The sequence below is a fragment of the Auxenochlorella protothecoides genome, assembly GCF_000733215.1.
Source record: "Auxenochlorella protothecoides strain 0710 unplaced genomic scaffold scaffold2, whole genome shotgun sequence".
Lineage (NCBI taxonomy): Eukaryota > Viridiplantae > Chlorophyta > Trebouxiophyceae > Chlorellales > Chlorellaceae > Auxenochlorella > Auxenochlorella protothecoides.
The window spans coordinates 205,320-229,054 of record NW_011934268.1 but is presented as its reverse complement, the minus strand read 5'-3'; the positions used below and the strand labels follow the sequence as shown (position 1 = coordinate 229,054).

The window sequence follows — 23,735 nt, the reverse complement described above, 5'->3', positions numbered from 1 at the left end:
GGCGTGCGGCGGGGTCGACCGGTGTGTTTCCGTCCGCCCCGTCCTCCCCTGTCCTCCCCTCTCATCTGCCGCGTGTCGGCTGGTCTACGTTGTCACTCCATGCCGATGATGCATGTACAAGGCACTTGCACAGGTACCTGCAGGAAGAGCTATGCACGCTGCAGGGCGGCAAGCAAGTCCCGCAGGTCGGTGATGTACCAGTCGGCCCGGGCCTCCACGGCCGGCCGCCGCACCACGCCGCCATACCTGTCGTGGTGGAGGAAAGGGGATTACTGGATAGTGGAAATGGGCTGCAGTCCCCATCATACCACGCCCTGCATGGCATCTACCAAAAACTCAGGTCAATCTGGTCACTAAGCCCCTTTGGCATGCCAGCCGACCCGCGAGAACAAGCTCACCCCACAAACACGTCTGCACCGCCCGGGGCCTTGGCCTCGGCGTCGGTGGCGCCGTCCCCCACCATGACGACGCGCTGGAGGCCGCGGGTGGCGCGCAGGTGCTGGACAGCCTCCCGCTTGCCGCCGGAGCGGGAGGTGAAGCAGGTCGGGTCGAAGCCGGCGTAAGAGCCGGCGGCCTGCAAGAACGAGGGTTTGAGGGGTCATGTGACGCAGAGTGGGTTGCGGATGGATCGTCCTGGCAGGAGGAGGCGGCCAGACACCAGATGTTTCTTGCCGATTCGCATCCCCAGCCATGCCCCAAGCCATGCTCACGTTGTAGAGTATTCGGTTGGCAAAGACGTGGTTGGAGGGGATGCCCAGCATGGCAGCTATGGGGTCTATGATCTGGTGGAAGCCACCCGACACAAGGAAGACCTGGATGCCCTGGGATTGACAGTATGCTATGATCTCCGGGATGCCTGTGGTTGAATGAGAGTGGAAGGAGGGTTGGATGGAACGGCATCTCCTAGACACCGGTCACTGAGCCTGTGAATGCATTGTGTCTCAGTCGATATGCGGGGTACCCTGCTCATCAGGGTCAGAGGCTGACGTCAGGCATCCCTTTTCCAGGCCCCAGAAATGTTGGGGATATATTGAAATCTTGCAGTACCTGGGCTTATCCGGGGGGGATGGCTGCTCAGGAACTCCTCCACGATCTGGGCAGATGGGCTCATGATGCCGAGGCGGGCTGCTAAGGACTCCTGAAACGTTACCACCCCTCCCATGGCCTGGGCTGTCATGGTGGCAATGGCCTCTCCGACGCCAATGAAGGCGGCCAGCTCATCGATAGACTCATCCTCACAGCTGCAGGGCGATGAAAGGGTTGAAGAGCATCACAAGGCTGGGTAATAGCACTGCACACTGCACATGGCTGACAGGGGCCTGCGAGCTCAGATCCAGGGCTGCCAAGCGACAACTGGTCACTCACAATGTGCTGTCTACATCAAAGCAGATGGCGTCAGCGGTCTTAAACACGGTGGCAACCTCTGGTGGAACGCCGCTCGCAGCCGACACTGAAGATTGAACGGCCACGAGGAGCGACGCTGAACTTTTTTGCAGAGAATTGTCAAGCATTGGCAGAGGAGGCATTCCCATGGATGGCTGTGTGTCACCCACCTCACCTCACCTGAAGTGTGCTGTGCAGGAGTTACATGAATAGATTGCATGGATGTCCTGTGACCACCGTGTGCTCTTATTAAAGCTATAGGGGTCCTGTAGGTCCAGTGCCTACAGAATCCGAGCGGGGTCGCCCGGAGTACCGTTGCCCGGTGCTGCTGGCACGGTTGGAACTCGACGAATGCACGCGAGCCCACGCGACTTGCGCGCATGATGGAGTGCTGCACAACTGATATCAATTTTTTATTGTATATGTTCGGCACTGCCTCAGTCTTGGTTGGTTACATACGCATTGTTTGATTGGGCGCGCCAAGTGAGCAGCAGGCTCGCAGCACGCACCCTGATGAAACGCTGATCGATGAGGCTGAGTAAAGCGCTATACCTGATTTACGACCAACAGTGTTCCCCCAGTGGTTGATTGTGTCCACCTTCTTAACATGGGATCGTAGCTGGGGAGCAGCACCATGTCGAAGCGCCCGTTCCCTTATGCCACTGGCGTTCCGGAGTTTGTTGTGGGTCGAACGCGCCCAACAAGCAATCCTACCAGAGAGTACGAGGAGCCTCGTGTGTTTCAGGCCAAGCAGCCTGGAGCCTTTGATGATTACGATGGCCTCGTGGTGAGAGGCATGGGGCCGCTCAAGCTTGGGGTTGGAGAGGGGCGACCTCCTTCCTCAGGCAGGACCCCACCAGCCTCTACATGAACCAAGTGCAGGATCGTCCGGTGGGCACAGACTTCCAGGGATGGACTGAAGAAGAGCTTCGCGCTTTCCTGGATCAACGAGGAGAGGATTTCGAGCCATCCGACGACAAGGCGGCGCTGGTGGGTGGCATTGAAAGGGGGATTGCTTGAAGGAGAGAACTTGCAAGCTGCTGAAGGGATCACCAAGCAGAGCATACTACTTCACTGGATTTAACTATCTCGTACAGGTCACAGCGGCTGTGCGCTGCGAGGAAGCAACTGGGCATGCAGTGCGCCCCGATTGCAAGGGTGGTGCAGGCAACAGCATGGCACCTGCAGACGAAGAGGAGGTGGACCCTCTGGATGCCTTCATGGCAGAGATGAAGGAGCTGGAGAAGGCTAGCGATGCCCAGGCCCCAAGTGCACGAGCAGCTGGCAAGTCTGCTGCAGAACGTTTCGACGAGCTCGACCCTGCAGCCGATTTCCTGGAGGTTGGTTTGGGGACAGCCTTGTTTGGTGGGCTGACGGTTAAATCAGTGAATACATACATTGCAGGGATGTTAGGCGGCAAGACTACCTTGGTATTGCAGTAAGAATAAGGTCCGAAGAGCAATGCCTCTTCCTGCCATGGCCCTAAGTCTGCTCTCCGGGTCATGCAGGCAAAGAAGGCCGGGGCGCTGCCCCCCTCAGCCGTCACGGCGGCGGCCATGCAGTCTGGTGCGGCAGGCGCTGACGGCTCGGACGAGGAGGTGTATGCCGCTGCAGCCGCCGCCCTAGAGTCAGACGCCGACGGCGTGGGTGGGGGCAAGCTGGAGAATTCTTCAGGTAGGTGGATTTTGCAAGGTGCAAAGGATTGTGATCCCAATAGGCATGTCCAAGTTCTGCCTTGGACTCTCTGTGACATGAAGATTGACTCACTTCCCGGTGTCTGGATAATCGTACCAAAGTACCTGCATGGACAGCCCAGTTACTTATGTCCCCACCGTTGCCTGTTGCAGGCTTCAAGCAGGCTGTGGGCTCTCTGGCGCCCCTGGACCACCCCAACCTGACCTACGAGGATTTTGACAAGGACTTTTATGTAGAAGCTCCTGCGTTGACATCGATGTCCCAGGCAGAGGTGGGTGCTGGGAGCACAGCGGCTGGGTCAAGACATTTCAGGACAGTGGGGAGTCAGGGGCGTGCCCGGAGGTGCTGTGAGTGTATATGTTGACCGTGCTAGTCCCTCCCTTCGACCTCACCTACATCCAAACCCCTCCTCCCAAGAATAATCCAGGTGAGTGCGCGGCGGAGGTCCCTGGGCCTCACCGTCTCGGGCTTCGACGCCCCACGGCCCATCGCCACATTCACCCAAGCTGGCTTTGATGCCCCCCTCCTGACGGCTATCGTGAGGGCGGGGTACAAGGAGCCCACCGCGATCCAGGCCCAGGCGCTCCCTGCCATCCTGTCTGGGAGGTGGGCTGGGCAGGTTGCATTGCCTGGGCTGCCAGTGGCACGGTGCATGCATGGATCCTGGGTCTGGAGTTCCCAATTCCTCGTCCCGCAGGAACATGCATTGAGTCCCCGCCCGGAGGGTGCTCTCCCTGTCCAGCATGGTCCCCCTCACCCTAAAAAAGCGTTGCAGGGATGTCCTCGGCATTGCCAAGACCGGCAGCGGCAAGACGGCGGCCTTTGTCCTACCAGCCATGGTCCACATCATGGATCAGCAGGAGCTGGAAAAGGGGGAGGGTCCCATCGCCATTATCGTGGGCCCCACTCATGAGCTGGCCGAGCAGATCCACCGCGAAACCCGTGAGTTCTGGGGCTGCTCCTGAGTAGGGTATGGGAGGTTTGTTTGGTTTGCCAGTCTCAAAGGTCCGCAGGCTTGCTGTAGTAGGATTGCTGGCCTGGGTGGCATAGATGGGGATGGCCGGTGGTGCAATCATGCTTGTGCCATGCCTGTGCACTGATCAGGGGGAGGTGTTTGCCTGTTGACCACTGCTACTTCATTGGACGGCTGCATCTCACTCCTTGAGCCACATCCGTCCGCAGATCGCTTTGCCAAGGGCTATAAGCTGCGGGTGTGTGCTGCGTTTGGTGGCCTCCCCAAACACCAGCAATTCCGAGAGCTGAAGGCGGGGGCGGAGGTGGGTGGGGGGGGGGTTGGGACGAAGCCTGATGACCGATGATATGGCAGCCCAGATTCTGGATGGTTGGAGCCTAGCAAGGGCTGCAGCGCCAGAGGCCAAACCAACCTGGCGTGCTGTGGCCGCAGGCCCCCAGCTCGGGCGCCCGTGCACACGTCGCCCTGAATCCCAGCACCCACCATGACCCATCCCGCCCCCCCCCTCAAGCCCCACACCCTCATGCATTCTCTCCTTGTAGATAGCGGTGTGCACTCCTGGCCGTCTCATCGACCTTGTCAGGATGAAGGCCTGCAATCTGCAGCGAGTGACATATGTGGTAAGTGGCAGCCATGCGGGTTTTGGCGAGAGTCTCCCGCGCTCTGGCGTGCTCTGTGGCATTGTTGCACGCCCGAGCACATGCCTGGCGACGAATCCCCTTGCTCCTCCATGGACTGAATGACCGACGGCCACCTACCTGCCCTGCCTGCAGGTGCTGGACGAGGCGGATCGCATGTTTGACATGGGCTTCGAACCCCAGATCCGGTCCATCCTGGGTCAAATCCGACCAGACAGGTGCATAGGGGAAGAGGGGGAAATTGGCAGGAGGTCGAGGTGATTGTGGCGAGGCCTCGTGGAGACTTGCAGGGGGAGCATCTTTCAGATTCGACTTTACAAGATGCAGAGCAACATTGGGTGAAGACTTGCTGGCCAACCATCTGGCTGGGGACAGGGCGGTCAAATGGTAGTTACACACTTTCCCATCCCAGAGGGCTCAATCCAACATTGCTCCGACTTCCCACCCCCATGCCCGATAGACAGCTCCTGCTGTTCAGCGCCACGATGCCGATGAAGGTGGAAAGGCTGGCCAACGATGCCTTGTCTGGCCCGGTTCGAATCCGCGTGGGCGAGGCGGGAATGGCCAACGAAGACATCAGCCAGGTGGGTGCAGAGTGGGGCGGATCCCGGAAGAAGCGAATGTACTAGACAGCGCGCATCATGGGGTCGCAGCGTCCAACAGATCTCAATGTGTGATGTGGGTGCATGTATTCTAGTTGCATGGTGAGCATGCGTGGTGGCAGCCTCGGGCAAGACCTGGCATTCACTGCACCGCATCCCTCGATTGACATCTATCCCCCAAACACAAAGCCTCACCCCGTTTCCCCCCTTTCCTCACGATCCATAACACAGCGCGTGGAGGTGGTGGCCGACGAGGCGGCCAAGCGCGCCTGGCTGCGTCAGCACCTCCCCACCCTGGTGGATGCAGGGGAGGTCCTCCTCTTCGCCGGCACCAAGGCCAGGGTGGACGAGCTGGCGGCTGAGCTCGCCGCCCAGGGCGTCCGCGCCGGCGCCATCCACGGCGACCTGGACGCCGGCTCACGCGCTGCGGTGCTGGCCAGCTTCCGGGCAGGTACCACCCACGTCCTGGTGGCCACAGACGTCGCAGCGCGGGGCCTGGACATCAAGACCCTGAAGACGGTGAGACGTGGGGTTTGTGGTGAGGGCTTGTTGAGGCCAGACAGTCTCCTGTAGTGTTCCCCGCGGTTGTGCTGTAACCAGGCCACCCTGGCCCCAAAACTCTCACCACCACCGCTCATCCCACCCTTTCACCTGAACATCGCACTCAGGTGGTGAACTACGATGCAGGGAGGAGCATTGACTCCTACATCCACCGGATTGGGCGCACAGGCAGGGCTGGGGACAAGGAGGGTGTCGCATACACCCTTCTCCTACCCAGCGAGGGGCAGATGGCAGGTGGGGCTTGTGGGAGATTGTTCTGAGGGTCAAGTGGCTAGTGCCCTGGCTGTGCCCTTCCCTATTTTCTCTGGCATGCTTTTGCCATGCTTCTAGACAACACATATGGTTGGAACGCTCCTCATATCTACCATCACAAGCGTCGCGACCCTGACTCCCATGCCCTCACAATCAAATAGGCGAGCTCGTGGGGTGTTTGGAAGCTGCCGGGCAGCCGGTGTCCGCTGAGCTGCGTGCCGTCGCCTCCAAAGACCCTCGCTGGAGACGGGGGGCGGGGCGAGGCAAAGGCTCTGGCGGCCGAGGAGGCAGGGGAGGCAGGGGCGGCCGCCGCTCAACGGTGCGTGCTTGTGGGAGGTTGTGAGGGTATCCTGTGCTTTTACCTAGTGCACAGACTGGGTATGCCTGTGGGCTGTGACACCAATGTATTGTGGTCCTCCTCCATGTCTCGAGATTTGGATTGAGGCAAGCCGCTCATGACCTCGGGGTTGCTGCCACCTCAGGATGACTCCTCCCCCGCTTCTCCTCTTCCACAGACGGGCGGCTCCGGCTTGGGCTTTGGTGATGCACCCAGCGTCCCTGCCACCTCAGCGCAGGCGGCGGCCGCATCTGTCGCTGGCTTCACGGCTTCACACAGCTCGGTGGACGCTCACTTTAGCAGGGCAACGCAGCAAGCCCCCCCGCACCCACCGCCGCACCCGCCCGCACCGCCACTGCAGCCGGCGGGCGCGGCGCAGCAAGCGATTCCCAGCGGCGCAGGCGCTGCTCCCCCACCTGCGCCGCGCCCACGTAGATTCGACCAGGGCCCTCCTGCTGCAGCAGGCCCGCCCCACCCTCCAGCACCTTGGGCTCCAAGTAGCGCCTCTTCTGCCGGCACCGGCGCCCCTCCCTCGTTGCCAACCACTCAGCCTGCCAGGCCTGGCCCCGGCCCCACAAACCCAAATGAGGCACGATTTCGTGGCTCCTTCACGTCCTCTGGCACGACACAGGGTGAGGAAGTGCGGTGGGAGGAACTCTTGGGCAGGCGCGTTCCTTCATGGACAGAGTTGGCATGGCTTGCTCTCAGGCATCCTCAACCCAGGAGATACCCCCCTTGGTCTTTGTCTCTGATGGTGTTTACACCATACATGTGCAAGGCTCTCAGGGCGGAGCGGTGATCCACCTCCAAGCACTTCCACCCATCCCAAACGCGCAGGCGACCTCCAGGCGCGGCCAGAGATCCTGCTGCCCAAGCGGGCAGCAGGGGCCCGGCCCCTGCCGCCGCCGCCCGTCCCCGTCACCGCCCGTCCGCTGGTCCCAGCACTCCCTGCGCACCAGCCCTGGCTGCCGGCGGGCCCGGCCCCAGCCCAGCCGCCTGCGCACCGCGCCCTGGCGACGGGCGTCGACCAGACGGCGGTCCAGGCGGCCATGGAGAGGGCACGCGCCATCGCCGCCAGGTTGGCCGCCGGACAGCCTGGCGGCCAGGGCGAGGGGTGGCAGTGGGGCGGCGGCTGACACTCGGAATGGGGTCCGGCCGGCGGGGCCCTGCTGGACCCAGCATGCAAGAGCGCATGCCTGTCTGGGTGCTGGAGCGCACACAGCGATGCGCTGCTCGGCATCTCGAGGTTTCTGTACATTGCTTGCCCTGGCACCCCTGTAGCAGTGCTGGATTACAAAAGGGCCCTCTCGATTCAAACAGGCTGACGCCAGCGCTTGGCACCAGAGCAACGGGAGGAGGGTCGCCCTCCCGACGGGCTCACTCCACCCCTGCCATCGCATGCGCCCGGCAGGCAAGCGGCAGCCGAGCATCCACCGGCTGGTTCAGGGGGTGGGAGGGCAGCTTGCCCTGCAGCAGCCTCTGCACCTCCCCAGCCAGAATCTCGGCCATGTCTTGGTCTGAGGAGGAAGGAAGGGGAGTCGGGAGGGCAGGGTGGGTTGGTGCATGGAGAAACTGGAGCACAACTCAGAGGCAGGGACCATTGCGGTGTGCATGCGCAAAAAGTACGTCCAGAACATGTCCTCGGCGCGTGCACTTGCGGCGTGCAGATCGGTCCCTGCTCATTGGCATCAGAACCCTTCAAGTGGTGTGCCCCCGGGTAGGCCAACCCCAATCGCCTCTGAGCCCGGCCTCACATGACACGCTGGTTATCCCCCCCACATGGGGTGTAAGATAGACGCTGGGGTGGTCTGCGATGCCGTCGCCCTCGTGGGAGGGGTGCGACCCCAGCGGCTCGTCCCAGTAGACATCCAAGCCCATGCCGCCGATGGTGCCGTCTCGCAGGCCCGCCGCTACGGCCGCCCGGTCCAGCAGGCCACCTGGGGAGCGGGGTTTGGGTCACCACGATGAGTTTGCGCTGCAGCAGTGGAGACGATCCCTCGGTGTGGAGTTGCGAAGAAGGGGGGAGGGGCTTGTGTCACCATAGCAGACGGCGTGTCAAGAGTTCCACTCAGGTACAGTCCTGATGAGACTGGCAGCAATGGTGAGGCCAGCCCGCGAGCGTGCACGGTGCCCTGCCTCAAATTCCACAGCGCCCTGCTCGACAGGCAAGAACTCCCACCACTCCCTTCCCCTCCCGCACCCCGAGCGATGTTGATGATGTGAACGCCCGGCTTGCAGGCCGCCAGGAAGCTGGCGCCCACCAGGCCGACGCTGGAGGGGTTCAGGGCACAGGTCAGGATGACGACGTCGGCCTGCGCTGCCAGCCGCGGGACGTCGTCTGGGAAGGTTCCCACATCCTCCAGATCCGCGGCGGTGCCGGTTCTGGGCTCTGGCCAGGCGCTGCGACGGAGGCAGAGCACGCGGCAGCCAAAGGGTTGCAGCCTGGGGATGGAATCAGGGAATTGGGGAGGGTGAGGGGGGGTGAAGGGAAGGGGAAGGAGGAGGTTCTGGACATTGGGGATGTCATCCTAGGCTGGCAACCATGGCGATTGATCATCTTAGGACCCCCCGTCAAGTCTGCCATGGATACACTGTTCTTCCAGGAAACAGATTCCCCAGATAATGTCAACCATCACGGGGCTACCTCGTTCACACACCCCACAGGTTGGCTTCCTCCCCCACGCTCCTCCCTGCACTGTGCGTCGCCAGGTCCACCAAGGCCCCCTCCCCCAGCCCGTCCCCCCAGACCCCCAACCACCGACCCACCTGGTTACCAGCTCCTGGGCAATGTTGCCATAGCCCACGACGAGCACCGTGCTGCCCCAGAGGGTCAGCCCCTCTGGCACGCCCAGCCTCTGGGCCTCCAGAGCGCGGCGCATGGCGCCATGGTGCCTCAGACTGGCCAGCGCGAGGAAGATGGCGTGCTCCGCCACGCTGAGCGCGTTGCCGGTGCCGAGGGACGGGATGTTGGCCACGGTGATGCCCAGGCGGGTGGCGGCGGGGATGTCGATGGCGTCCACCCCCACCCCGAATTGGATGATCAGCTTGAGGCGGGGTGCTGCCCCCAGCATCCCGGCCGTGATGGGCACGGCGATGGGGACCACAACGTCCACGTGCTGCAACGCGGCCCCCGCCTCCAGGCGGTGGCACTGCCTGACCTGCAAAGGAGATTGTGGCATATCTGATCGTAGGTTTCGTCGGGGGCGGGCACGTCGGGCTGCCCTCCCACAAGAGGTACCAGGACCCGAGTGCTCCCTTACCTCGACGCCGGGCAGCGTGCTCGCAAGCACAGCCCTGGTCCTCTGGAAGGCAGAGTCCATGTCCTGGGTACAGAAGAGCACTCGTAGCCCATCCAGCTGGGCTGGAGTGCTGGAGTTCGCGCACTGGGAAGCACGTGGTGCGAGGATGGGAGGTTGACGAGCTCGTTGTGGCGAGGGTGGGAGACGACTGCCAGGACCCATCGCGGGCCCCAGAGATGTCATCGCCCCGTTTGTAGGGATTTGTATATAATAGATCGGTTTGTTCAGAGTTGAAAACCACGTACCGCTGGAGTTTTGTTCGGTAGTGTGTGACTGTGCAGTTACGTGAAGCTCGTGCGCTGGAGTTTCCCGCTCGTTCCCAGTCACCAGTAGACTGTAACCTCAAGAAGCTTGTGATAGCATCACCACTAATCCCCGCGATAGCAAGGCTCTGTTTTAGTACTTGAGCTTGAGCCCACCATCCGTGCGGGCTTTGCTTGCACAGTTCACCCTGTCCGGAGACCCGTAAACCTAGGCCAACCTGGGGGCCGTCGAGGCTGCTGTTCGAATTTGCTGCCACCATGAAGCCTTACTAACACAGAATCTAATATCTACGTAACACGTGGATGACTCCCTGCAAGGGGACCTCAGTCCCTTGCGGCCGTCCGTCTTTGCGATTGCCCGCCGTCCTATCGGGCAGATGGCTACGCACATATGAATGAGTACCGGCCTCCGCCCACCAGCCGGCTCGACATCATTTCATGTCGGACTTCTCCACCGCACCCACTCCCATCCCAAAGTCATTCTCGAGTTTGGGATGCGGTCGGGTGTGATGTTTTTGCTTGTGGCCCAAGTAAACCTGCATGTGTTGGAGAATACTGACCTCCGCTTGCGTGAGGGACAGAGGTGCCATGCGTGGTGTCACCCTCTGAACATTGGCTACATGCACACATATACCGTCAAGCGGATGAGACAGGACTCTCAGCACACGCTTGCCTTAGGATGCTGACTATGGGCATGAGAGCCATTGCAAAGACGCCTTTCGGGGTCATTCCCTGTCTCACTGCGCAACAATTGCCATAGAGTCTATGCCTGCCTGTCATTGCCATTGCACACATGAGCAATTCGTTTGCAGAGGTCTGCACTGCATGGAGCAAGTGTGCATTGGAAATGGCAGGTTTGATGGCTAGCACAGACTCCATGAGACCACTTGCCAATTTAGGCAAGTGAGGACAGTGAAAGGCGTCTTCGCAATGGCACTCGTCTCCGTTGTCGAGTAGAATGCAATCGTCTTCTCTAGGTCCCGCTTCAGCTGCTTGCCGGTGAACGTATGCTTGCAGCCAATATTGAAGAACGACACTGCGCATGGCTTAATTTGTCCCTCACGCCCATGGGCATCATTTCTATCCGACACATATGGTTGCCTGGATCACAGGCACAAACATAATACTGATCGCAGCCCACTCCTATGTGTGGCAATGAGCCGGAGAGGGCGCGGCAGGGAGAAGTGAATGTGGTCAGTCTCGAGCCGGGGACCCATTGGTGCAAATTCCACTTCGGACCTTGGTTTGAAGAGTATCAGTTCGACCGCCGGACGTATCGGACTTGCGGACCTCGACTTGCAGAACTCTATACACGCTTTCAGGAAGGACAGTGGCTCTTATGGCGAGGGCTCAGAGGTGGCAACGTACTCCAACCGGGGCGCTTCGGTAGGCCCCCGGTTGGCTCTTGCGTGTACACTGGCGGGCGATCCGAGGTACCTGGGGCTCGCCCCGCATTGCTTCACCCTATAGAAAAAGGCAGGCTGTACAGATGCTATCGCGAGGGGTTCCAGTAACGTGCAGTGGGAGTTAACAAAATAGAGTAAAACTAATACTGCGGATCAATGGGTGTGACTCTGCTGGGATGGTGGCGGCGCCACTCAGGCGGCCTGTATGGCCGGCCGGAAGGGTGCCTCAGAGGGTCGCACAGGTTCAACGGAGAGGCAGGGCAGTTGCAGGATGCTTGACTTGGCAGGGAAGTCATCCACGACCAACACGCCGGGATGCTCCAGGAGGCCCTCCACATAGCCGTGCCAGTAGATGACCATGCCAGGCCCAAAGCGGTTGACATACAGCTCATACTGCTCGGCGAGCTGAGTCCTACGGCGGCAAGAGACAGCATGGGAGAGAGGGCTTGCCACAGACATCCATGTGCATGCAGCTGACCACTGGGATCCAGCTCCGGTACAATGAGGACCATGCAAGTAACACCTACCTGACCATGCGTGCCTCCGTGCCTCAGCACAGGTCGGCTTCAGGCACGAATTTAAAACCTGGCAGGGGCCTAATCGCCATCAATCTCCCGGACCGGAAGGGTTGCACTCCCACTCCAGCCACCCACCTGTGCATCCGGGCATCCCCAAAGGTCGCCTTGGAGTCTATCCAGTGGACCACCCTCCCCCCCACCGCCACAGGGACCTGAAGCTTGGCATCTGGCGTCTTGAAGAAACCTCGCGCCCTGAGGCCCCCTTCCGTCCAAAAAGCCACCCCGGCCTCATGCAGGCTGGCATACAGCCGCTCCTCGTATGCGCTGCCGGCCCGCGCCCGTGCGCTGTCGGCGCGGGGGCAGCACACCGCGTCCACGGCCACGCAGGCCTCCAGCTCGCGCCGCAGGCGGGCCAGGAGGGTGTCAGCCAGCCCGGGGGTCTTCACGAGGGAGGGGAGGGCCGCCGGGTCTCGGAGGGCAAGGGTGGTGCCCGCCCTGCCCAGCCCCAGCCTGAGGGCCTCTAGCAGTCGCCGGGCGACGATGCAGGGCGGGAGGTCCAGGGCGTAGGCAATCTGGACCATGTCATCGCCTGAGGCGGGGGGAAAGCAACCCTGGGGTACTGGACTGTCGTCCTGCGAAGCGGCCACGGACCGGCTGCGGTGACACGGGACTGCCATTCCCTCCCGGCTGCCCCATCGACCCACCGTTATGAAATCGGGTCATTGCTGCCTCGATGCCCGCCAGCAAAGCAGCATGACGTTTTTTTACTCTACTCTGCACTTCTTGGGCGTAGATGCACCGTACTGTGTCTTCCGAGACGGCAAAAGCCCTCGCCAAGGCCGGGATGTGGGGTTCCGCGGAGGAGGGGAGCGTGACACTCGCGAGTAGGCGCTGATACTTCCCGATTTCCATCGAGCCTGAGTGCAAATGCAGGAGGATGATACGTCCGCCAGTGCGAAAGTGTTCCACCTGGTCCCACACTTGCGGTATTTGAAAAGGCTCCGCAGATCTTACAGAGAGGACGGGAGCCCCCATCACAGCAGCTAGTAGAAGCGCATGTATATCAGACAGTAGTACGGTCTCGAAGGGTAAAACGGCTTTGCAATGACAGGCACAAATTCGGTGCTGGGGGGATCGGGGTCCCAGGGGTGTGGGGGTGCAAAGAGATGTGGTGTGAGGCGAGGGGGCAGTTAGGTGAGTGTGGGGGGGCGGAGCGCCTGTGACCAAGGCTTCTTGTCGATGATCAGTTCGTATGGAGAAAGGACCGGTGGGATGGCAAAACGTGTGAATATATGCTTGAATTACCTCTCAGTTCCGTAGTGCTGCAGATTGTGTGGGGTGGGGGCCAGGGACGTGGATGTTCTCGGGGTCACCCCATCCACTCGTCCAGGGAGCAGGCGCGCCCGAGGCCGCTGCGCTCGATGTCCAGTCCATGCCCGGGTGCGCGCCGGGGTCCGGGAGGGGGGTTCCGTCGTTTCTTGCCTGGTACCCAATCGGAGAGCGAGGCCTCGCGCTTGGCGCTGACCTCGCAGCTCGGGCCTGGGCCGATCGGCCCTGGGGTCTCTCCCTCATTGATGGTGTCGTGCACGGCAGCCTGGAATGCAAATGCAGATTGGGGGCCGGCGGGCTTCCAGCGCGGGGGCAGGCCGTCCAAGACGGGGGAGAAGTGGCACAGGGAGGTGTCCACCGACACCCCCGCAGGCGCCTTGCTCCCAGTCTGGAACGTGAAGCCTTGCTGCCTTGCGCCGTGCTGCTCGGGGGCGGCGTGCAAGGTGGCCTCCGTAGCCCGCCTCCCCGCCGCGGCCTGCGTGAGGAGTGCCAGGCGCAGGGCCATGGAGGCCTGCTCCCGGCTCAGCCCCAGATCGGTCAGCACCCGGAGCACCTCCTCCTCCGTCTGGCACATGGTCAAAGTCCGGGCCAGCTCCGGGGACTCATACTCCGAACAGGTCCCCGTGGTCGAGAGCTCGGAGTCTAGCCCCGTCCTCGCGCTCGTCATGTCGGGGCGCAAGGGGCACCCCGCAAGAGTCGCGACCCCCATGGCTGCTGCAAGGGTGTCGAGAAGGTGGCCTCAGCGCCACGAATCGTCACTTCTGCTTCTGAGATCGGACCATTCAAACAGGGGAGTTCGGTATCTGTAGTCCAACACCAGGAAGATACCGTCCCAGGCCGCGCAACCCTCAGTACAGCCCAGCCGACGCTCACCGGGGCCAAGGTAAGCTCTCGCTACTTGACTAGATAACAAAGAAAACAATCGTACATGAGATTTGGCTGGTCCATATAACCGGCGATCCTTGTCTCGAGTTCTTGGACGAGGATGCTGGAATCCTGTGGCGGGTGGGAAGGGGCTTCGAACTCACCGAGACCGGGGGGGACAGCTTCCCCCTGCTGCAACAGAAGCTGGGCCTACCGATTGTCCGGCGAAGGCTTTCAGACCGTTTGATGCTGCAGCTTGGATGTAGGAAGAGTATCTACAGGTGGAAAAGGCCTGATGCCATGAGACTGAGACTGGCCGTGCATGGAGAGTGGTTACCCAACAGGGCACAGGGTAGAAAGAAAATGAAATCGCTGGTCAAGCTGGCAACATAGCGCAACACCGCTGGTCAGATTTGTGGGATATTGTTGGGAAAACATGTGAAAAGGTGATTGCGCTGCTCAGGAGGCGGTACGCCTCGTCCTGGATGGGGGAAATGCGGCTGGTGGTGGGGCGATACTTACGCCGCGCAACCACCCCTCCCTGCCATCAGCGATGGAAGACGGTGATCTTGGAGTCCACGTCAGCCACGCCGTAGCAGTAGACCACCAGCAGGAGCGGGAGCACGGGGTGCATCATGTAGTGGACCGGCTGGTGGGTACGCCCCCGGACGCGGAGTGTTGCAGCAGATGCTGGAGAAGGAGAGGGTGGAGGAAGGGGCGCAGGTTGGAGACATGAGTGTGGGACGTGCCATGGCATCTTGGCAAGGATCTCTATGAGATGGGATGTGCGGTATAGATTTCATGAATGGCGACTATAAGGTCCTCCACATAGGAAAGGGACCCCTCCACCCATTCCTCCCAAGACAAGTTGGGAAAGAGTGCCCGCAGGCCACAGGCATCCATGCTCGTGTGCGCAGAGGACCAAGCCAGCCCGCGGGCCACGGAGATTCCAATCTGATCCTGCGACACACACCACCAGACCTCCTGGCCCCCACACCTTCTGCGGGAGTCGGGAGGAAGTCGGAGGGATCCAGCACGAAGTTCAGGCGGTACTGCCTGCTCAGGGCCATCCACTTCATGACGCTGCGAGGTGGGGAGGGAGGGCAGCGGGGAGTGTCAAGAAGTGATGGGCCTGAATCGCTGACAGGGCGCCGACGAGACGCCGACAAGCGTCCGGCGTCATGGGCTCCCCGTCTGCTCCCTCCCTGTCAGCGCCCGCGCATGGCCAGGCCCAGCAGCCTCTTTGCCGCTCTCCCACCGCAGCCCCCCGCCATCCACTTCCCCCCCTCCCAAGAAACCCACCGTGAGGGTGGGGTGCGCCAGCAGCTGCTGCCGTGGCTGTCCCAGAGCAGGCCTTCGTCGTACATGAAGAGGTTGGAGTCCATGTAGGGGCTGGCGCTGCCCCGCTGGCAGGCCAGGGGCAGCGTGTCGCAGACCCCGGTGCCCACCGCCTCGCGTCCCGGCGCGGGGGCCGGCGCCGGGGCGGGCGGCCGGCTGCGGCCGCGCTGCGCGCGCCGGGAGGCCAGCGCCGGGGTCGAGTGCCGGTCCCACTCGGTCACGGGGTCGGGCCACATCGACCTGCCTGGGGCCATGGCAAACCTGGTGCGCGATTGGTTGCAGGGGTGAGGGTGGGGTTGACAAGCTCGGGGAACATCGCGGGTGAGTGGGGAGGTCGATGCAGAGGCGTCAAGGTCCACGGGAGCCTGGATCATGACGTCAAGGCGGCACATTGGTGACAGAGGCTGTGCATGGTCGACGGGGGGACCCGACGCGTCGGCCATAGGAGGGGGCCCTGCACTCTCCCGATGCACCCGGTGAGGAGACACCCGGAGCGGCATGGACATTCCAGACACACGACCATCCCTGCCCCCTCATCCCGGGCACTGACCAGCCGTGCAGCGGCTCGCGGTCCAGCACCGGCTCCAGCGCCTCAAACTGAGAGCTGCCGGGGTCAAACACGCCCACCCAGCGCTGCGCGGGCCAGCTGCCACGCGGCGCGGAGGCAGGGACCAGCGGGTCCTGCCAGCACAGCGCCAGCCTGCCGTCCTCCACCGGCATGGCCTGCGGGTGGGAGGGTGGGGGTCCGACGAGGTGGGTGGGGCGGGCTGGGGGGCTTGGGGCTTCTGGCCGCGCATGCAACCAGCTCCATCCTACCTTGAGCACCCGACACACCTGCCTACACTTCCCCACCCCTCCACCCCCCTTCGGGCAGTGCCAGCCCACCCGTTTCAGCTGCAGCCTCATGATGACGGGGAAGACGGCGTGGAAGGGCAGGCCCTCCGGCCCGCCGCACCCCCAGGCCTTCACCGCGCCCGCCCCGACCACCGCCCGGCCGCAGCAGGCATGGAAGGCGTAGGCCAGCATGCGGTGGGTGAGGGAGGGCAGGATGGGCGAGTCGCCGTTGGCCAATGCGCCCGCTTCGTCCCCGGACTGCTGACTGTGCATGTGCAGGAAGAGCGCGTCGTCCTCGTAGCAATTCCTGCCGATGTGGCGCTCCTTGACAAACTCGCCGCAGGGCAGGACGCGCAGGATCAGCACGCTGCGGCTCCGTTGCTGCAGGGAATGTTAGGTGGCAAAGAGGGGAGTAAGTGTGTGTGTGGGGGGGTGGAACGTGTCTGGCGTGTTGTCGGCCGGGACAACACTCAGGCTCTCCGCTGGAGCATGCAGGCAATGCATGCACATTGCGAAGGGTGGAACTTTCATCCTGCATCTTGCACAGGAGCCTCAAAAGACCGTTGCGCCTTCATCTGGGCTGTTGCTGCGGCAGGTGCCCGGAAACATTGCCCACTGGTGCCAGACCCCAACCGACATTCTCGACCCACCAGGGTCACCACGACTCGGTCCCTGGAGGCCTGAACCCCGAGATTGAAGTCATCCACGTAGTCGTTCTGGATGTCCCAGACTCCGTGCGGCTCCCCGGTCGCCAACGCAAACTTTGGGGGTGTGAAAGGAGGGTGCAGCTGGGTAGTGATTGGATGGGATGCTCGGGGTACTGCAGCTCAGCCACCCCGGGGAGCAACCAGCTGGGTACGCCAGTAGGCTGCCCTGTACGCACAGCGCTCCTTTCCTGCATGCTCAAGATCTTCTGCGCAGCCATGCCTGTGTCCCACGCACAGTCCACACCCACAAACCACACCAGTTTGAGGGAGAGCCAGCGATACGAAGGGCAGGAGTCGCGCGAGCCTGCGGCAGAGCCCCTGCTGTGCTCGAACGAGGCGCACACGACCATCAGGTACTTGCCGATCACCAGCTGAGGAGAATAGGAAGCCAAGGGTGGGGTTGGGATCGATTGGGTGGAGGACAGAAGTCCTCTGTGACCTGCTCCAAGTGCGAAAGTCCAATGACACAGAGCTGTGCATTCCCATGTAGGTGTGGTGCCTCCCACGAGCCAGGCACTACATCTAGCACATCTACCCTTCAATTTGTCCTTACTTTCCTCCTCCAAGCTCTCACCGGCGCGTCTGTGAAGCGGATGTACCCCTGACCTGGAATGACCGCCTGCGCCCTCCAGAGCAGCGGGAAGTAGGAGAGCAGCGGCGCAGGGGGCAGGCGGCGAGGGGCCCGGGGGTACGATCTCTCCGCGACAGGCGCAGCGCCCACCCAGCTCGAGCTGGGTCCCTCCACGGCCAGCACCGCCACCTCGTGGGCGTGGGGCGCCAGCGGCGCATGCTGGAAGGCGGTGAGGAAGCGGCCACAGGGCGTAAACCCCGCGGGGTGCAGGCCCTGGGGCTGAGTCAGCACCCTGGCTGCATCGCAGGGGTTGAAGTGCTCGTACATCTGTCGGAGATCGCTGGTCTGAGGAGGAGCGGCGGGGAGGGGCAGATGATCGCCGGGGTTACCGCTCGATGAAGCAGATGCAAAGCAGGGTTTCATGGCATGCAGACCGACCAGCTCCATGTAACAGCTCACTGGTGCGCCCTGGGTCTCTCGCTGCAGCAAGCGCTGCTGAAGTGTGAGTCTGGATGGATCTTGCGGCATTGCAGTCCCAGCCTAAGCTTTGCCACCGCTGTGTGCTTTCTCTGGCCGGGAGCGAAGTCACCGCCACGGCTCCGTGACGGCCCACGCTTCTTTTGAAAGGGCATTCATGTCACCATTATAATGCTTGCAACTATCCAATGTAGAAGTATGCGGTAAAGGTAGACTTGCCACCCATGATGGGCCATGTCGACAGTGGGTTTTGATCTCGCGCTTGCTTCCGCCCGAATCTTTTCTTTGGCGACCTGCGCGCCTCGCACGCCCCATCGTGCTTCCCGGGCTACATCATGGGCATCCATGCTGCAAACCCAGAGCTGACACCCATTTCATCGAGAGTCGACCAAGGACATTGCAATGCCGGTGCGCCATGCTGTGCTTGTTTCGGGGCCCCACGGAAATGCACCCGGCCGTCCATGCATCTGCTTCATCTTCGGAGATACTCCACACTCCCGTGTCCCCTTCTCCACACAGGCGATGCTGAGGTCTCTTCCCCACACCTCTGTGGCCCCATTTAGTAGAGGTGTGCACTGATCGGGCCGTGTAAGGGGCCCAACTCCCAGATCCCTGTGCCGAGGTGTACCAACAACCCCGTCTCCATGCAGGCCCCCTGCGGAGCCGACCGAAGGCCACCCGCATCAGCGCCAAGCTGACACTCGTTCCCAATGGCGATGGCAGCAAGGACCATCTGAAGGGGGAGGATGATGTGGTCCAGCCTGGGCCCATCTCGTTGAGGTCCGGCACGCTGGAGCTGGGTCGCAGCAGTAATGCCGACATCCGACTCGACATCCCCACCGTGTCGGGGAAGCATGCTCGGATCAAGGGTGGGTGGTAGGACTTGGTAACGTTCTGGACGTGGATGCCGAGGGCATGATACAGATTTTGTTTGTGAGATCATGTTTTTTTTCACCATTTATGTATAATGCCATGAAGCTGTGAATGGTGACCCATAGGAAGAGCAGTATGCAGTTGCATCCATTCAACACGATGATCAGCTTGGACTCCCTGCAAGCTCCTGGATGCACCACATTCCATTTGCATCCATCTCCTTGCAGTGGAGAGCAGCAAGATCCTGGTGACCGACCTGGGCTCCACCAATGGAACGTTTGTAGACGGCAAGGAGCTGCCCGCGAATGAGGAGGTGAGTAAATGTGATGGGAATGTTGCCGAGATAGATTGCACTGACCCCTGTTGCCTGCCCAATCTGACAGCACAAGCCGATCGTTTGGGGTGAAAGATCTTTTGTATCTGATTGGCATCCCCTCCATCCCTTCTGTTCCAGAGGGAAGTCCTGCCAGGCGGGGAGGTGACCTTCGGCGACGTCTACCTGGCAAAGTTCAGCCTCGAGGAGAGTGCGGACGAGGCCTCTGCCACTTCCACCCAGGACACCGAGTGAAGGGGATGCCCCGCCTGATCGATGATGCTATAGACTGATTGGTCACGAGCACTTTTTGCATCAGTGGATTGGTGTGGACCATGGCAAATATTCTTCCTTAGTGAACCCCAGGCTCCTCCCAAGCCTAGGGCTTCTTGCAAATGGTTGCACACCCTGTCTGATATGCATGCCTGCTTTACATGTTGTTGTGCTGATGTGGCATAAAGAAGGAGTGGTACAGGGTACACAAGGCACAGACCGGCTTTGCACGGCCTGATGGCAGCATCGAGCAAGGTTCGCAATTCGGAGAGCGTCAGTTCCAGGCGACAGGCCACACTCAGGCGGTCATGACCGCCACCTGGGCATTCCCAGAGCGCTGCCGGCGCCGCGCAGCCTTGGCCTCCTGCTTCTGCTCCTTCCAGGCGCTCTTGACGTGGGCGGGGGGCGGGGGACGCAGCCACTGCCACCAGTGCAGGCGGTACAGATCCTCGGGTGCGTGGAAAGAGCGGCGCCTCTCCTCCTCCTCCTCCTCTGTGGGTTCTTGGGGCGGGAAAAAGCGCCTGCACCGACAAAGGGTGGTGCATTGGGCCACTGAGCTTGGGTAGGGTCTCCATGGCCAACGCAGCTTTATGCCAGGAGGAAAGAGGGGTTGAATCCCCTTGTTGATACCCCAGAACTACCCACCTGGAGATGAGCTTGGTCAGCAGGCTGACCAGCAGCACGCTCGAGCCGATGATGATGGACAGGGCCCATTCCAGGCCCGACAGCCGCGTGGTCTTGAAGATGCCGTTGAGGAAGAACATGATGATTACCTGCATGGGCACGTGGGTTTGGGGTGGAGTGAGGTGTGTAGGGAGCACCTTGACGGGACAAAGGTTTCAAGGCCGTCTGATCCCCCCCCGTTCGCACCAATACCCCATCTGAAGGGTCGAGATCCATCCCATTTCGCCTGATGACCAAATCCCCCAGTGGCTCATGCCCCTCGGCTGGCCACCTCTCCCCCTGGCCCCACACACGGCGCCGCCCACCCCGCACAGGCACGCACCTGGAACCCGACGGTGAGTGCGAGCACCACGGTGAATACAATGGAGGAGAGGAAGCCCTTGAAGACGTTGAGCTCGTCCCGGATCTTGCGCGAGTTGATCTCATTGAACAGCTGTGCGTGATGGGGAAAGCGGTAGATGTGAGCCAGGAAAGTTGAGCTCATAAAGCCACAGGGGCAGACGCGATGCATGGCGGCTGCTCACCACTCACAAACAAGCCCCGCCCTGCACAGCCCAGCCGCCGCCAGTGCATGCCCATGCACAGCGCTTACCTGGAGGAAGATGAAGGTGTTGAAGACCATGCTGTTTGTCAGCCGCTTGGCTGTCTCCTCGGTGGAGGTGAAGCCACTCTCTGCACGTGGAGGGGAGGCCAGGTAGCTTTTTCATGGGAAGTGACATTCAGGTGTACTGACGCTGACAATCCCACAGGGTTTTGCACCCACTCCACTCTGAGGCGGTGCAGCCCAGCCTCTCTCCCCGCCCACTCCTCGACTGGCATGATCACCCTACCTGCGGCGTCGTAAGCACTCTGCATGCTGGTGTAGCGGCTGCAGCCCGTCTCCTCGCCACTGCAGAACCCCGTCTGGCTCGGCTCGGTGATGGTGCAGCCACCCTCTGGATACGTGACGCAGATGGGCGTCTCACCTGTAAACATGGGTGGGGTGGGGGTGTGGTGAGGGCATTCCAAAAGGAATGAGAGTCATTATAGACCAAGCAATGCACAATCAATCATATACGCTTATGCATGCAGAGCAAGCGCCGCAAGAACTTCACCCAGGCCTATCAAGGACCTACACGGTGGTCAGCAAAGGTGCACCTCATCTTGAACCATGCAAAGCTCCCTTCCTTCTTTCATCTCTCGTAACCCATCATGTACCCCCCCTCCCCCCCACCACCTACCCGGGAGGTACATGCCGCCGCCAGACTGCAGGCAGGCGGCGCTGCCTGCCTCGCAGCACAGCGTCGTCTGCGCCTGGTAGTAGTCGCACTGGCTAGGTATGGCGAAGGCCGGGAGCTGGGCCGGCATGCCGTAGAAGATGAGGAAGAGCCAGAAGCACTGGTACAACGCCTGGACCACGATGTGTTTGGCCATGGTCTTGTTGATGAGCGACTCGTTGCGGCCGTGGGGCCGCTCCAGCAGCAGGTCGGGGGTCGGGTTCTCAGTGGCCAGGGCTGCAGGGAGGGTGAGGGATGGGAGAAGAGGCAACATTGAGGCAGCTGTGATACCTCACAGACCCAAATATCTGTGTACTGGGGATGGCTTGGTGGTCTGCGATGGCCCAAGGGTTGGAGGAGTCTTTTTGCACCCTGCATCCCTGCCACACCATGTGGCATCTCATGCATTAGGGCAGCCAGGCCACTGCTCAGCACAGACAGAACTTCCCCCCCCTTTTCAACCTCCCGGCCTCACCCAGGGCGGCAAGAGAGTCCATGATCAGGTTGACCCACAGAAGCTGCAGCACATTCAAGGGCTGCTCGCCCTTGGACACCGCGGCAATGAAGGCCACCGTGAGGGCCACCAGGTTGATGGTGAGCTGGAACTGGAGAAACTTGCGGATGTTGGAGAAGACAGAGCGCCCCCACAGCACCGACTTGACGATGGAGGAGAAGTTGTCGTCCAGGATGATGATGTCAGCGGCCTCTTTGGCAACCTCAGTACCTGGAGGGAGCGAGGTAAATCAGGGTGGTGAAATATTAGACTTGGTGGACGCAGGTGGATGAAGTGGGAAGACTGCAGGCATGCAGAACTACAAGGGGAGCGAAACAAGCCTCATGCACTATCATGCCCCAATAGACGCATCACACAAACATGCAAAACCCCTTCTCCGCCCCACAGTCTGCCCACCTGCAATGCCCATGGCCAGTCCAACATCCGACTCCTTGAGGGCAGGGGCATCATTGGTACCATCACCAGTGACCGCCACCACCTCCCCCAGCCGCTTCAGGGTCCTCACGAGTGTGTGCTTGTCGGTGGGCGATGAGCGGGCCAGCACCTATGGGGAGAGTGGGGTAGCACGTCTGGCCACCTGCAGTACCTGGATCAATCCCCCCAGAAGCTGTGGGGCGATTTCACAGCTTTCATGCCGGCATGTGCCTCACCCATGCACACCGGCACACCAATAACCTCATACTCCCCTTTCTTCCCAGACAGCCATACCAACAGACACACACAAATACACTCACCTGGAGGCGTGGCAGGAGCTGCAGCAGCTCCTGCTCGTCCATGTTCCTGAACTCTGGCCCCTCCATGGCGACGCCGTCCGGGGTCAGGATGCCGCACTCCCGCGCGATGTGACAGGCGGTGTGGATGTTGTCGCCCGTCACCATCCGCACCACGATGCCGGCGCGCTGGCAGGTGGCCACCGCCTCGGGGACCTCCTGGCGCACAGGGTCCTTGATGCCCACGATGCACAGCAGGGTCATGTCACGCTCTGGCGGCTCGGACCAGGCATCCTCCAGCGCCCCCTTGGGCACCGGCACATCTGCACGCGAAAGGGTTGCATGGACGGAGTGAGGGGTGTAATTCTCCAACGCTCTTCTACACGGCCAGGCGTCGACCACAAAAGGGGTCAAGTGCCTGGTAAGGCTCAGGAGGAGCCTGGTTCAATCAGACAACACCATTTGACTCCCAGGGTACACCCTGGCGTCAATGTCAGGCTGGTAAAGGGCTGTGACTGGGACATAGGTGCACAATGGAGCACCCACATGTCTAGGATCCCACCCCTCAACCCGCCAGCCCCTCCCAATTCCGGGGGTAATCCCTCCTTCCCCTTGCGCACACTTGCCTGCCATGGCCAGGCACAGGGTCCTCAGCCCCCGAGTCGCCATCGCTGTCACACACTCCTCCAGCTCACGCCGGAGGTCGGCGCCCAGCGGCCCCGCGCCCCCTGCGCCGCCCGCCACGCGGCTGCAGCGGCCGAGCACCACCTCCGCTGCGCCCTTGCACAGCAGACGCAGGCCGCCGCCCGCGCCGCCGCGGAGCAGCACGCTCGACATCTTGCGCTCCGAAGAGAAATTGAAGACCATGGCCACGTCGTCGCTCAGCGCGGCGCGCACGTCGCGGTAGTCGCGCTCCCAGCCGCGCGCCAGCATGAGCAGCGCGCACTCCGTGCGGTTGCCCACGAATTCCACGCCGCCGTGCTCGCCTTCCACCAGGAACGCCTGATGTGCGAGGAGTAAGGGTGGAGTAGAGGGGTCTGGAGGTGGAGACTCAAGCAGGAAGAG

At 61.6% G+C, this 23,735-nt stretch overlaps 8 protein-coding genes across 8 annotated transcripts in view; 2 read left to right on the top strand and 6 right to left on the bottom strand.

Moving 5' to 3' along the window:
- Positions 1–149: 149 nt before the first annotated feature.
- Positions 150–1,111, bottom strand: F751_2142 (Phosphoserine phosphatase, chloroplastic; the record flags this gene model as incomplete). Its single annotated transcript, XM_011401191.1, has 4 exons — positions 150–246; positions 399–574; positions 711–856; positions 1,048–1,111. 4 exons carry the CDS (start codon positions 1,109–1,111, stop codon positions 150–152), a joined length of 483 nt encoding a protein of 160 aa, XP_011399493.1.
- Positions 1,112–2,558: 1,447 nt separating this feature from the next.
- F751_2141 (DEAD-box ATP-dependent RNA helicase 24) lies at positions 2,559–6,648 on the top strand (the record flags this gene model as incomplete). The annotated part of the gene is made up of 12 exons (XM_011401190.1): positions 2,559–2,723; positions 2,892–3,057; positions 3,231–3,349; positions 3,506–3,684; positions 3,854–4,020; positions 4,261–4,355; positions 4,594–4,671; positions 4,825–4,907; positions 5,150–5,273; positions 5,523–5,810; positions 5,960–6,086; positions 6,620–6,648. 12 exons carry the CDS (start codon positions 2,559–2,561, stop codon positions 6,646–6,648), a joined length of 1,620 nt encoding a protein of 539 aa, XP_011399492.1.
- A 1,170-nt stretch (positions 6,649–7,818) lies between these two features.
- F751_2140 (D-3-phosphoglycerate dehydrogenase) lies at positions 7,819–9,761 on the bottom strand (the record flags this gene model as incomplete). The annotated part of the gene is made up of 5 exons (XM_011401189.1): positions 7,819–7,958; positions 8,196–8,378; positions 8,642–8,883; positions 9,208–9,599; positions 9,702–9,761. 5 exons carry the CDS (start codon positions 9,759–9,761, stop codon positions 7,819–7,821), a joined length of 1,017 nt encoding a protein of 338 aa, XP_011399491.1.
- Positions 9,762–11,601: 1,840 nt separating this feature from the next.
- On the bottom strand, positions 11,602–12,508 carry F751_2139 (Uncharacterized protein C15orf41-like protein; the record flags this gene model as incomplete). Its single annotated transcript, XM_011401188.1, has 2 exons — positions 11,602–11,821; positions 12,063–12,508. 2 exons carry the CDS (start codon positions 12,506–12,508, stop codon positions 11,602–11,604), a joined length of 666 nt encoding a protein of 221 aa, XP_011399490.1.
- Positions 12,509–13,296: 788 nt separating this feature from the next.
- On the bottom strand, positions 13,297–13,965 carry F751_2138 (hypothetical protein; the record flags this gene model as incomplete). The annotated part of the gene is made up of 1 exon (XM_011401187.1): positions 13,297–13,965. One exon carries the CDS (start codon positions 13,963–13,965, stop codon positions 13,297–13,299), a length of 669 nt encoding a protein of 222 aa, XP_011399489.1.
- Positions 13,966–14,667: 702 nt separating this feature from the next.
- Positions 14,668–17,897, bottom strand: F751_2137 (hypothetical protein; the record flags this gene model as incomplete). Its single annotated transcript, XM_011401186.1, has 7 exons — positions 14,668–14,810; positions 15,118–15,203; positions 16,009–16,181; positions 16,344–16,673; positions 16,943–17,080; positions 17,257–17,370; positions 17,574–17,897. The coding sequence occupies 7 exons, from the start codon at positions 17,895–17,897 to the stop codon at positions 14,668–14,670; spliced, it is 1,308 nt and encodes a 435-aa protein (XP_011399488.1).
- Positions 17,898–18,569: 672 nt separating this feature from the next.
- Positions 18,570–19,488, top strand: F751_2136 (hypothetical protein; the record flags this gene model as incomplete). The annotated part of the gene is made up of 4 exons (XM_011401185.1): positions 18,570–18,615; positions 18,698–18,916; positions 19,148–19,233; positions 19,375–19,488. 4 exons carry the CDS (start codon positions 18,570–18,572, stop codon positions 19,486–19,488), a joined length of 465 nt encoding a protein of 154 aa, XP_011399487.1.
- Positions 19,489–19,804: 316 nt separating this feature from the next.
- F751_2135 (Calcium-transporting ATPase PAT1) overlaps positions 19,805–23,735 on the bottom strand; it is a gene marked incomplete at both ends in the record, with an annotated part of 7,699 nt that continues 3,768 nt past the window's right edge. Inside the window, 11 exons of the mRNA XM_011401184.1 lie at positions 19,805–20,027; positions 20,152–20,279; positions 20,513–20,623; positions 20,783–20,862; positions 21,021–21,155; positions 21,411–21,683; positions 21,922–22,170; positions 22,357–22,504; positions 22,695–22,993; positions 23,125–23,185; positions 23,499–23,672. Of these exons, the coding sequence (XP_011399486.1) occupies positions 19,805–20,027; positions 20,152–20,279; positions 20,513–20,623; positions 20,783–20,862; positions 21,021–21,155; positions 21,411–21,683; positions 21,922–22,170; positions 22,357–22,504; positions 22,695–22,993; positions 23,125–23,185; positions 23,499–23,672 (1,881 nt within the window). The remainder of the gene's footprint in view (positions 20,028–20,151; positions 20,280–20,512; positions 20,624–20,782; positions 20,863–21,020; positions 21,156–21,410; positions 21,684–21,921; positions 22,171–22,356; positions 22,505–22,694; positions 22,994–23,124; positions 23,186–23,498; positions 23,673–23,735) is intronic.